Raw genomic sequence first — 14,437 nt, forward strand, 5'->3', positions numbered from 1 at the left:
GGGCCATAAAACTCTGCCAAATTCATTCAAACCGGAAAACCCGATGTAATATGTCGCAAGTACTTTAAGTTACAGATCAATACTGTAAAGTTTCATTGAATTTGCTTCAGTGGTATATAGAAAAGTAGTCCGGACAAACTTTAAAAATAAATATCATTAAAGGGCCATGACTTCTTGACAAAAATCAATGAAACCGATAAAAAATCACCGACCATATATGCACAACTAGACTTGGTTCTAATTTTCCTGTAGTTTGGAAATAATTGCACCAGTAGTTTTTCAGGAGTAGTCCGGGCAAGTTTTATGAACGGACAGATGGACATGAAAGACGAACGTGATCTCTATGGTTATGAACTGGCCATATCTATAGAGCGATTGGTCATTAAGGGCTAAGAAGAAGCATAATTTTACCAAATTGAGGTTAAAAGTGCAAATCATAACATAATCCACTGCTGTAAAAACAACATAGATTTTAGATAATATAAGTAATGTAGCATTTTCAATCATATTTCAACCGAGTTCATTGTAATCATTTTCCAGGAACCAAATTTGGACCCGCTCTGCGAGGCCCTTGGACCATAATGAAAAATTAAGCACGGCTTTCAGGTCCGTAATGTGAAAACCTAGTATTAAGATAAAATTTATTGTATTTTCTGATCGCAGATTAGGAAATACAATGCTGACATTCAATCACTGGCACAGAATTTCACGAAAAAAACACAACAACAAATAGTTCTCAAAACAGCTTAAAACTAGCGATGTAAAAGAACGAAATATTTTATTTTGTTACAAGTATCCAACAAATTACAACGCATCCAAAGTTTAAAAGTAGCGTTGGCTTATAGAATTGTCAAAAATGCACAATCACAAATTACGCGGATGAATATCATTTTATTCAATGAAAATGCTTTTTTAGCGATGTCCATTACCGAATACTTTAGAGCTTAGTACACAAATAAATCTTACTGTCGAGTAGTGGAACATATACATGTCGGACTGTTTTGGCGAGGGGATTTTCGCTAAATTATTTCCATCAGTGTTTAACAACAGGTTTATCCGTGAACAAATATAATCGAAATTTATAAGATTAAAAATCCGAAAATGGAATTCAAATATAGAATATTTGATTTTATTCAGGCTTTTCTTCGTATGACTTCCCGTGGTGCTGTTAGGGGTAAAACGCGCTCGTTAGAGGTTCTTCTTGTGAGAGGTCTGGGCTCAAATCCCAGTCGAGGCAACTTTTTTTTTATTTTTTTTAAGGAAGTAGCCACGATATGCCAGGATAAAGTGGTGGCTGTCATAAAAAATGAACATAAATGATTTTTTTGATGCAAACTCAAGCAAAATTTCCGTATGTATCAAACTCAAACTGTTATAGTAAAATGATCTAAGCATTCGCTGCATCTCGGTGCCCTGTAAGATGAAATTATAGTATATAAAAATAAACTTATACAGGAAAATATATAAAGATATACAGTACGATTTAGATGGCAAAGAACAGAAAATACCACAGAGCTTGGAGCCCTTTGATTGGTGTATGTCGCCACTACTCCGGGGCGGGGCTAATTTCGACACTAGCGGCAAATTTTTAACAACTTAGGTAGAGGACCTAAAGATAATATATACCAAATTTCAAAGTTCTAAGCCTTGTACCTTCAGACAAAAAATATTAAAAGTTTTTACTATATATGAACATAGTTAAAAATCAATGACCCCGGGCGGGGACCAATTTTTGACGTCCCATTCGCTTTAAATTTGAACAATCTTTGTAGAGGTCTACCCCAGACAATGCCTTTTGCAAAATATCTATGCTCTAGGCATTGTGGGTCTTTACATGAAGATTTTTAAAATTCATTCTTATTATTCCTTTTGTTGCCATCGTAACAGATTTATGCATGGAATCAAATTCTTTGAACATCTTTGGAAGCTCTTAACCCAAGGAACTTAAAATCCTGCCAAGTTGGACTGCATGTATTGTTTTTTCACAAGATTTTTTAAGTTCACTATATAATCTATATAACACACACGCGCGGATGCACACGCACATACACATACAGACAAGGTGACACTATAATAGAGTGATTATAGTTATTATGATATTACCACATATGAAGAGACATAACAATTTCGATAATCCCACAACGAAAACAAGAAAACATATATTATGTCTTATCACTTTTAGCCATGAACCTGTCCATCATCACCAAAGTTTTCTATTAACCTCATCCTGCAGTATCTTCGCTTTTGGATGAATTGTTGGAAGCATGTAAAGATTAAAGGCGTAAAAAACCTATGCAGGAAAAGAGATACCAACAACGATAACTTATCAACTGGACGAAGAGCTGCTAAAAGTCTGTTGAATAACGTTTCATCACCAGACAATTTAAGACGGAGTCTCGTAGCTTCAGACCGCATGTTTACTACCTCGAGTTGCATTTCAGTGGCTCATCACTTGACGACCATATGCGTTGAAACACTCTTTCAAAAACTGCAATTTGACCATTTTGATTGCTTTTGAAATTTTCTACTTGATCATATATATTAAGAGCTTCTGTTGCAATTTCTCTTGCCTGCTCAACCATTTCTGGTTTGTAGTTTTCAGAAGTTTCCTTTATAATATTTTCTGGAGAGTGAAGTACATCCTCTGCATGTCTAGCAAGCAAACTGACGGATTCTGCTAAATGCAAACTTTCATTGTGCCATATGTTTCAGCTTCTTTTTGCTGCTTGATTTCATTCATCTTTTCCGGCTTAATACGTCCCCAAAACCGTGATGTCTTCTTCTCGACAACTTCCATTGCCTTGTTTGCTATTTTCATTGAAGTTACCGTTTCATCTACCTGATGATTTATTCTGCCACCTTTCTTTGCATACCCTACAACTTTTTTCGCTGCCCTTTTAACGCTTGCTCTTTCTAGTTTGGATTTAATATCAATATTAAACTCAGATACATTTGCTAACGTTTCAGTTGCATTATCTAGCATTGTAGCAAGTCCTGTCACAAGTGCTTTCTGATTTTCCTGTTTGTCAAGTTGCAGGTGTTGAAATTCACCTCCAATTTCTTTTATTGCATCTAGACTTATTTTTGTATCATTTAGCAATTCCAGATTTTTGTCTTGACTTTCTGCGAATGTGAATGTCGGTAACTTTTTGGCTTCAAAGCTTGATTGTAAACATTTTCGTGCTGATTTCAACACACCGTAAGCATTTTCATCAAATTTGTTCTTGTGAGTTTTTGCTTCTTCAATTTCTTTTTTTAGATGTAAATACTTTTTATCACTTATGGGTCCAATAAATGGAGGTTTTGAATGTAATTTTATCAGTTTTTTATACAAGGCATCATTGATATTTCTATTATCTGGAACTTTTATACCAGGGATAAGTTTAACTACGTGACCTGTTTTATTGTCAATGGTTTTTATAATGCTTTTAATGTTTTCAAATAATGGTGCTAAATTTTCAATTCTATTCTTTTGCATTGCAACAGTGTTACCAGCATCGGTAACCAAGGTATTCAAACGCTGTATGTTTTCCGTTACAGATAGTGTCTTTTTAAAATGAATAATTTTACAAATATCCCATACCAAAATAAATGGAACTGAATAATGCAATTTTCTAGAGAAAGAGGATGCGAAAACACCCTGCTTAGAGTCTTGAGGACCATCCTTTTGAATTACTCTATCAAAAACTTTTTTAATTTCTTTTTCACAAGAAGTGTTTTCTTGTTTAAATGTTTTGTGATTGACAATCCAAACAATCCATTTCCCAATGTAAAATAATGATGAAAGAAGGTCAGATGATCCATTAGCTGTGATTGTTGCTAAAACACCCAGCACATTTCCTATAATAGACAAATAATAATGCCTACGTAGATTTTTGGCAATGACATTGTGTTTTCTTTGTATTTCGTCTGCACCCCTTCGCAACCGACGTAGATTATCATCCATTCTGATTTAGTAGTTTCTTGCAAACTCAAGATGAAACCAGCCTGAAAAGATATAGATAGGAAATTTGATACAATGGAATTGGCAAAAACATATTATTTATATGTATTTAACAATTCTTAACAAAACCTAGTCAATTGTAGACAATCTGTTTAAGGACAACACGCTTAACTTTTCCCAGTGCTGGAAAATTAAATGATAGTAAAAGACAAAAGGGGGAATCATTCTAAAGACTTCTCTGCCCTTGATTGTCAACAAATATTACAACTTTGAAGTGAATACCTTTAACGATTATTTTAGTAAAAAGCAAATATTCAAAATAAACACGAGCAACCACCTAGCAGGGACCACGCTCTGATACCTTTCCTTATACCTACAGTCAAACACGTCAGAGGAGGAATATTTTATTATGTATTCAGAGTACTCCTACAAGACATTATCTTCTTGTAACAAATAAAATACAAATTTCATATTATGACAATCAAGGTCATTCAAAGGTCAATGTCACATTTAAAATAATCTTCTGTCAGTCTTGTGTTCAGTGTTCTTTTCTTCTAAGCATGAATCAAATCAACAAATAAATAACAAAGTTATGACAATTTAAGCAGATTTCGATAAATAGACTTTGGTGAAGATTAATTAAAGGCCAAGCCATATCAGAAACAAGAACCGGGTGAACCGGGTGATGCTCCCCGAAACAATTTTGGACACAGAAAAGAATACCTCTTGTAGTGTCAGAGTCCCGGACAAAGTTCAAAGTGTAAAAAGGAACAAAGGGAAATGACTCCAGAATTAGGCAACGCAGAGTTATAGTTTTTATGCACTGCACATTTACTCAATGCGATCTATCTACCTACAAAGTTTCATTTTGATATATCTTATCATTTTAGAGTTATAACCCGGAAAAAGTTCAAAGTATAAAAATGAACAAAGGGAAATAACTCCAAAATTAGGCAAGGCAGTTATGTTTTTGTGCACTGCACATTTACTCAATGAGATCTATATACCCAGAAAGTTTCATGTTGATTTCTCTTATAGTTTTAGAGTTATGTTTCAGACAAACTTCAAATTGTAAAATGAACAAAGGGTAGTAATTCCAAAATTAGGCAAAAGTGTTAAGGTTCTTTTGCACTGCACTTCTACTTAATGCGATCTATCTACCCACAAAGTTTCATGTTGATATCTCTTATTATTTTAGAGTAATATCTCGGACAATGTTCATAGAATAAAAATGACCAAATGGCAATAACTCCAAAATTAAGCAAGACAGAGTTATGGCTCTTTTGCACTGCACTTCTACTCATTAGGATCTATCTACCTACAAAGTTTTATGTTGATATCTCTTATAGTTTTAGAGTTATGTCCCAGACAAAGTTCAAAGTATAAAAATGAACAAAGGGGAATAACTTCAAATTTAGACAAGGTAGAGTTATGGTTCTTGTGCCCTGCACACCTACTCAATGAGATCTATCTACCTACAAAGTTTCATGTTGATATCTTTTATAGTTTTAGAGTTATGTCCCGGACAAAGTTCAAACAAAGGGGAATAACTTCAAAATTAGGTAAGGTAGAGTTATGATTCTTGTGCACTGCACACATACTCAGTGAGATCTATCTACATACAAGGTTTCTTGTTGTTCCCGGAATAGCGGACGGACGGACGTTCTAACGGGACAGTAATAATGTGGCTACTCTTTTGTTCTCTCTATTGTTCCACACAAAAGAAAATAGCCACATAAAAGCATTACGGAATGAATGACATCAAAGAGAAAGAATAATTACCTATTGTCCCTATAGCCACATTATTACTGTCCCGTGAGAGCGGACAGACGGACAAAACGGCGACTATATGCTCACCCTTCGGGGAGCATTAATATATAACATGTAGGTTTTGCCATATTGTAGGTTTTTTGTCCAAGGTTGAATCAAATATGTAAATAAAAAAGAAAGTTATGACATTTCAATAATTTTTTGACTTTACGGTCAAGATTAATTAAAGGTCAAGGTTACATATGAATAATTCAACTTATTTTCTCCCTCACATACGTTGGTCCGAAAATAAAACAATTATTTGCTATACTTGACAAGGAAAAACAAAGACAGTATCGAGTTAGAAGGCGGTTTGCTACTTTTGGGCTTGAAGCCACAGCTGCAAGCCATTTGTTTTGGAAAAGTTGTTCCGGTTAGGTAGTTTCCTGCTTACATTTGTTAGTGCATGATTGAACGGGAAACCAGCTGCAATCGTGCCAATCGCAACTTTTCGGCCCTTTCCGTCACTCTTCGGATTAATGATAATAGCCGAGGTAGTTCCGATTGCAATCGTGACAATTCGGGCGATTCCGTCATACTGCGGAATCAGACGAAGTAATATTACGGAAATCTAAGCTATTTTAGTTACTTCGGTAATCCCAGTTTGTTTATATAAAAAGGATTTCTATTTTTACTTGATTTCGTTTCTACGCAAAAGATTGTTTCTTTTATAATAAGTTTTTGTCTTTATTAGTTTTATACAATATAGAATGGTTACTGTAGTAGTATTCCGTCTCCAAAGGGCGGTCCTGCTTACCAGAATCACGCAGAATATAAGTGCATGATCAAGTTATATTTTGATCTACTGACAGAGTTTAAACGTCTTAGTGAGGTAATCTAAAAATAGCACATGCATATCATTAACCTTTCCACGTGCTGATCATAGATATTTTAGGTGAAACATAGTTGATTCATGCTTATTAATTGGTACCACGTAACGAGGTCTCTTAGTGCATTTACTTGTCTCTAAAGCTGCTATATAAATGAAATTAGCAACTGCCAAAACGAATGACTCTCTCTGCGAAAAAAGTGGAAATGAAATGTGCGCACTTGTTTCCATTCAGTATGATAGATTGATCTCCACGTGAGAGCCAATGTTAGTATTTTTACGATTGATTATTTTCTTTATTACTTTTATACAATAGAGAATAGATTTCGAATCGTTTTTGACAAAAAAAATATTCGTTTTTACAAAAAAAAGTTGTTACTGTTATCGTCAGCATGTTCCCGTTCAGTTATAATCAATGGACTTCTCGTCCCTATTTGGTCCAAATTTGCACGCATAACACTGGTGCTCAAACAAATGGGCACAGGTGCTCGTCCAGTCCCTATCCCTTTAAAAGTGAAACTTTTTTTTTTCGAGAAAAAAAAAACTAAATAAACCCTTTATGATATACAAATACCGTAATTCAAAAAAAAATTGTAATAATAAATTGAAACAAAAAAACCAATTTTAAAGGGAAGGGATGATGGCACAACTAAGCAAGCCTTTCCTTTTAAAAGGAAACTTTATTATTTCTTAAAGTCGACACATATTTTCTCATAGCAATACATGAATAATAACGTATTTTATCATGTTATAAAGACAAAATATATCTCCAAAGACAAATATTCAATCAACATAATTATACAGATAATTGAGCCATTGGACAGTTTTGTTACAACATCAAGCAACAATCTCACTTGTTTAGACCTTAAATTAACTGAACAAAAGTAATGTTACTTGTACAGTAGCAAACCTCAAATGACTTTTTAGCCGCGAAATACGCACGAGAAAAACGAGAACTATTCATACCAAAGACTTTTAAATACCACGAAGCAAAAACTAGAAAGTATCGAAAACAATACATGTATTTACTATTTGCCATACGTGTTCTTTTGTCAAAGTATGCATCGAATCTGTAAAATTGATAACAAATTAAGTAAATTTTACAATTTAAACTTGAAGGTCAAGTTTAAAATATACGTTAAGGTGACATATAAATGATTCAAAATACTGGTTTTTTTCATAAAGGTTCCTTTGTCCTAGTATAAATCAAACCAATAGGTAAATGAAAAAGTTGCTTCCAATCATAGAAAAAAAATGCTAATTTGACATTGAGTGCCAAGGTCAAATTAAAGTCAAGTTTGATTAAATTTTCTTGCATATCAGACTGGCGTTTCCGTGAGTTTTACACATGCCGGAAATTTCATCTGGCATGGGGGGTTCCAGATGAGTCGCGTGCTATACAATAGCACGGTTAGGATGACGTCATTTTACCGTTATGAATGAAGTTGTATTTCATACGCTGTTGTAAGAAAGTAGTTACGGTTGTAATGATATAAATTTTCATTTAAAATTAAGATAAAGAATTTAAAATATAATCAAATATGGTGGAATATGCAAGAAAAAACATCTGACATATGTTTGCGGTTCGGATCGGAATATCCGTCCCGAGGTGACCCGCCCATTGGGCGGTAACGAGGCTTGTCGGATCGGAATATCCGTTCTGAGGTGACCCGCCCATGGGCGGGTCACCTCGGGACGGATATTCCGATCCGAACCACAAAATATGACAGATATTATTATTCTTGCATAGCAGATTGGCGTTTCCCAAACTCCTCACAGTGATTACCTCCCTTGGCAGAATTGTAATCACTGCCTTCAAAGACGTCACATGATGATGAAAGTCACATGACGTAACGTCTAAATTCAAATGTAAATATCGACCGTTACATAGAAAATCTAACGTCATTTTTCTCTTTCTGTTTTATTTTTAACTTTTTAGTGCCTACGATCGATATAGTTTTATCAAAAAATTATCAAAAGTATACAATAATAACGAAAAATAAATTCAAAAAGCTAAAAAAATATAAAATATCAAAATATTGTCTCGGTAGGAAAATATTCTCATATTTTTTAAAATTATTTCTAAATATTCATATTATTTATTATTTATTTATTTATTCATAAACATTGTTTAATCAATGAGAAAAAACTTAACTGCTAGATAAAAGCAGTAAATAAAACAATTTTTGAAAAAATATAGTATATCAAAAATTCTGATATATTGGGACCTTGGTGGCAGAGATCTACGCCGAAGAATTAAGGGGAGATCACTGTGTGGAGATTGGGCGTTTCCGTGAGTTTTACCCATGCCGGAAATTTCATCTGGCATGGGGGGGGGGGGTGCCAGATGAGTCGCGTGCCAAACAGCAACGTCATTTTAGCGCACTTTATGAATGAACCGCGTTAAAATGACGTCGTTTTAGATGGGACATATGTTAGGATCATGGATGACGTCATTTCGCCGTTGTTATTTAATGGTAAGTTCATACGCTATTGTAAGAAAATAGATATGGATGAAATGACTTTAATTTCCATGAACATATATCATATTGAGGTAAACCATTTTAAATAGGAAATAATGTGGCAGAATATGCAAGAAAAAATATCTGACATATGTATGCGGTTCGAATCGGAATATCCGTCCCTCGGGAACCCGCCCAATGGGGCGGGTTCCCGAGGGACGGATATTCCGATCCGAACCGCAACATCAAACTCCTCACAGTGATTACCTCCCTTGGTAGAATTGTAATCACTGCCTTCAAAGACGTCACATGATGATGAAAGTCACATGACGTAACGTCTAAATTCAAATGTAAATATCGACGACCGTTACATAGAAAATCTAACGTCATTTTTTCTCTTTCTGTGTTATTTTTTACTTTTAGTGCCTAAGTTCGATATAGTTTATCAAAAAATTATCAAAAAAGTATACAAAATAACGAAAAATAAATTCAAAAGCTAAAAAATATAAAATATCAAAACATTGTCTCGGAAGAAAATAGTCTCATAATTTTAAAATTATTTCTAAATATTCATATTATTTATTTATTTATTCATAAACATTGTTAAATAAATGAGAAAAAACTTATCTGATAGATAAAAGCAGTAGATAAAACAATTTTTGAAAAAATATAGTAAATCAGAAATTCTGATATATCGGACCTTGGTGGCAGAGATCTACGCCGAAGAATTAAGGGGAGATCACTGTGTGGAGATTGCCGCAACATATGACAGATATTTATTATTCTGTTATGTCTTGCCCAAGGACTGCTGTGGACTAGAGTGAAGTAAATACATTGATTAATTTTAGCAAAAACTAATATTTTACAATGATTTAATCTTCGTAGTCAAAGTTATATTTAGATCAAGGTCGTTAGACTAAGACGACATTTCCTAAAGCAGACATAACACTGTGGTCCGACAGACAAATTGTTTCCTACGAAAAAGACGTTGACAATCGCGTAAAAGAGCCATATAACCTTATTAACCAATTAACACGGAAATATTGTCCATTAGATTTACTGACAAGAGGTAGTTCATAAGGAACGATCTTTGGATGAAGGGACCGATATGGTTATGTGACAAGAGTAGATGCCCTATACGGGATGTCTCAAACGGGTTACACGTGCAAACGAAAACCGAAGAGTAATCTATACCGGAAGTAGGCAAGCAGAGATAGACGAGCAAACGATACATGTAGTTATACATCACGTACCCGGTAATAACACATAGAATATTATCGGAATTGATTGATAAATTTAAGAATCTTAGTCGGTTTCATCGCATTACAGCTTATATTCGCCGATTTACTCGACCGATCCAGACGAAACTTCGACCATCTCTCTTAAGGTACATGTATAGTAAACTTCAGCAAAGCCGAAAAACAGTGGATACATTATTGTCAAGTACAGTCCTCCAGATAACAGTCGAAAAGCTATTTATAGCACTGGGAAACACCATGCCGGTAAAGCGCCATCTGTTTTGAAAGAGAACCGGTATTTTTAGTTCCTTCTTTGTTGTAATTTCTATGTAGCTGGATACCATTATTATTAGATACCAATATTATTAGTACCCTTCTAAATTGTATTTTTTAAATGTGTACGAGTATAACTTCTATGTGATTTTTTGTACTTCTAATGATTTAATTAAAAAATGCGAAAAATTTCAAGAATAACAAAATCTTTGGGTAAATTTACAGTAAGTAAAATCGCAGTGAGTAGAAAATTTAGGAAAAGGGGGAAAACGGCTAAAAATTTAAAAACATCGCTTAACAATTAAATTAAAAAAACATATACAATACATTTTGCTCAGGATTTGTGTGACAAAATGATATGTTTAACACTATTTATTCTCTTTCCTATACAAACACATGAGAAAATTGGCCATAGAGACAAAAAATATTAGAATATTAATTTACAAAAAGTCAGAACACGTGATTATGCATTTTAGTTTAAGTTTACTTAATTTTTATCATTTATCCGATTTGACTGTGATGCCAAACAGAAAATTTTCAAGTCACATAAAACATCTAAATATACATTTTTTTCAAAATCTTGAGAAGTTACCGTTTATATCATCGTTGGATACCCACGGCCGAACCATTAACATTGATTGACATTGTTTATTAACTGTTAATCAAAGCCCGTGGGTATCCGACGATTCGTCTATATGGGTAGCGAAAAAAAACAACAACACATTTTATCCCGGTGCCCCGTAACACATGTAAATGCACGTTACACTTTTTGTCACTTCACAAAATTGATAAATATTGATGAGATTGGTATATGGAAAAGTTACTTAAATACTGATTTTCATAATTTTACCTGATTAACTATGTCATGGCTGTTGAATGATATATTGTAAACTAGCCGGGTCACATATTAATCTATTTGAAACTTACCGCCCTTGCCAATTCACTCATTCAAAGGAAGTGTACAATACAAATTGTGTAATATAATGAAATACAGGGGTAATAAATATTTTATTTTTAACACCCTGTTGTTTCAATTTAAATTACTGGTGAAAAATGATAATGATACCTTAGACTAGAGGACTTTTGTATGCGCATTTTTATCATTGAATTATTAGTCCCGCATATTTTCTTATATCTGTTATAAATATTAATTCACGTTTTAAGTACTTAATGTTTTCTTTGTGACATAACTTGAAATCACATCTATTAAGCCTTTTAAGTATGATAGAATGTAGTCGTTCGTTAAAGCGTTTTTGCCCTACGCAGAATGCGCATGCGCGAAATGCATCATCCGTTAATATCGTATTGAAAAAAGGTCTATATTTATAACAATATAAATGCTTGTATAATCGTGGTAATAAACGGTTATCCGAAAGAGAGTATCCGAAGTATTGTTTTACTTGGTCTTGGGCCTAAACCTTTCAATATCAACATTGACATATTGTATGCAGACTCCTAGTTGCTGCGACGAGAGATATTAAGAAAGGAGAATTGCATAAACGATACCAGTTATCCATTACCTGCTATTCTTGCGTGCAATATTTCGCTGATTAACCCGGAAGTATGGTGGAAACGTATGGTGGAAAATATCGTTGTCATCGCAACAGTTTTTATAGTTTCCTTCTTACATATTTACAGGGTAATATCAATTATATCAATTATTATATATATTTATATTATTAATATATACTATATATATATAAATATGTTTCCTTTGTGATTAAATATTAACGCACAGATATTTCGTACCTATTTATTTACAACTTTTAAGGAAGTCAGTTCAAGTCACTGCACACATCAGACACAGACGAGTGCAGACCCCGCCCTTCACCGCCCCTGAATATTAACATGCTTACATTAGTGTGACACGGTTTAGCACATGAACAAGTTTGAACAGAATTTCATAACGTTTAAAAAAGTCATTTTTTTACACACGCTTCCATATGAAATTATGATATTTTAGTTTCTTAACCGTTATCAAATGAGGGGAAAACAAGTTTTATGTTCAAGATATGTGGCCAGGTCGTAATAATATGCAAATAATATCCATGGTGTATACGAGTGCGGATCAATTAAGATGGGGAGCCACTAAAATAACCCCAAGTGTCTGTGACTGCACACACAGTATATTACAGAAATATACATTTTATGGACCGTACGTACCGGTAGTCTATATAAGAATACCGATATTATAGGTTTGATTGATACATCGTGCAGAACGTTTCCGTATAAGTCAAAATACCGAACGAATGACGAAATGATATACAGAGGCCAGGGGTCATATTCGAATGATGGCCCTAGTCAAATTTATTGATCTAACACAGACATGGTGTTTTAAAGTAACTGAAATCTTTCTTGTTTGTGTGTTGAAAAGAATAATGAAGATGGCCCATATAAGTATATTTCATGTGGGATTTTTGTTGGGTAGGGGTACATATAAATTGCTGTCATTATTTTCAGGAGCAATGCACGCAAACTATTATTTTCTTGAAGGTATGTTAATATCCTTGAATAATATTGTGCAGCTGGTTATCTGCCTGTGAAACAGATTTTGAAATATTTTGAATTGTGTTTCTGGCCACACTGCACTACAAAATTGTTCATTTTTAGGTCCCCTGTCCCCTAAAGTTACCATTTTGACAGTAAGTTATATATGACAACTAAATAACGATATGTAGATAAGATATAGAGGATATTGAATGAGTGTAGTTTAATACTAAATTTATTAAACGAGTTGAATAAAATCATATTGAGGCTCGCATAATATTGTTTTATTCAACGAGTTTAATAAATTTAGTATTGAATCTACACGAATATAATATTCTATTTATCACATATATAAAATAAGAACAGTAAACTGTTAAAATGAGTATTTTTTCAATGACGCGCCTATAGTGTAACACAAACATTAACGTGGATGGAATTTATTCACGCACAAAATTATCTGCGTGTGTGAATATAGTGAATATAAATAAACGTCAATTGTCAGTAAAGATGTGTAAAGTTCTTATAATTATATTGTAAAATGATTAAATAAAATGGAGAGTAAATGTAAAAAAAAGAATGAAAAAAAAAACAAACAAAAAAAAACAACAACAACAAAGGCCCAAAATTGTGTAAAACAACTTTTTAAAAAATTAATGTAAGAACAATTATAACAGAGTTAAAAACAAAGAGTAAAATTATTATTATTGATTTGCCATTCTTTTTACATATATTTCAGAGATAGTATAAATGCATGTGATGACAGAGTTGTGATCCCAAACAGATACACATTTAGCCTTCCTGGTACAACATAGAAGCAGCATTTTTAATTTCATCACAAAGTTTAAAGAAATAAATCATGTTACATTGACATGTGTTGAACATTTTATATTTCTTTTGTTTAAACATGAACAAAATATCATATGGTATATATAATATCGATCATTTTGTATCGATACATATATAATATCGATTATTTTGTATCGATACATTTATAATATAGATCATTTTGTATCGATACACATATCGAATATCGATCATTTTGAATGATGCACAGCCCTAATACATAATATTACTGTACAGAGCCATTCATCTTGAAGTAGTCACCAGTTTCACAGCAGACTGTTTGCTATATGCTGTCCGAAGATTCTTAAGCCGGATGTCGCAACCTAAGTTTCAGACAACGCTAAAACGTCACAGACGGAGTGAAATTACCGGAAGTCATGCAGAAAGAATTTCAATAAAGTATATTTTACTTGCATTGATATCTTAATTCAGTAGGAATGATTATTCTCGAAAAAAAACGGAATGAACTAATTATCTGATATTTTGCACACACATTATTGGTCTAGAAATACATCGAATGGATACAAAAATCTTATAAAAATATTTTTGTTTC

The 14,437-nt window shown here is 33.4% G+C and overlaps 1 protein-coding gene across 1 annotated transcript; it reads right to left on the reverse strand.

Moving 5' to 3' along the window:
- Positions 1-1,787: 1,787 nt before the first annotated feature.
- LOC132714533 (uncharacterized) lies at positions 1,788-12,153 on the reverse strand. The gene is made up of 2 exons (XM_060697427.1): positions 12,075-12,153; positions 1,788-3,987 (listed from the first exon to the last, which is right to left on the reverse strand). Exon 2 carries the CDS (start codon positions 3,944-3,946, stop codon positions 2,678-2,680), a length of 1,269 nt encoding a protein of 422 aa, XP_060553410.1. The 5' UTR covers positions 3,947-3,987; positions 12,075-12,153; the 3' UTR covers positions 1,788-2,677.
- Positions 12,154-14,437: the final 2,284 nt, after the last annotated feature.

Source organism: Ruditapes philippinarum, unplaced genomic scaffold (assembly GCF_026571515.1).
Source record: "Ruditapes philippinarum isolate M1 unplaced genomic scaffold, ASM2657151v2 ctg3275_1_1_1_1, whole genome shotgun sequence".
NCBI lineage: Eukaryota > Metazoa > Mollusca > Bivalvia > Venerida > Veneridae > Ruditapes > Ruditapes philippinarum.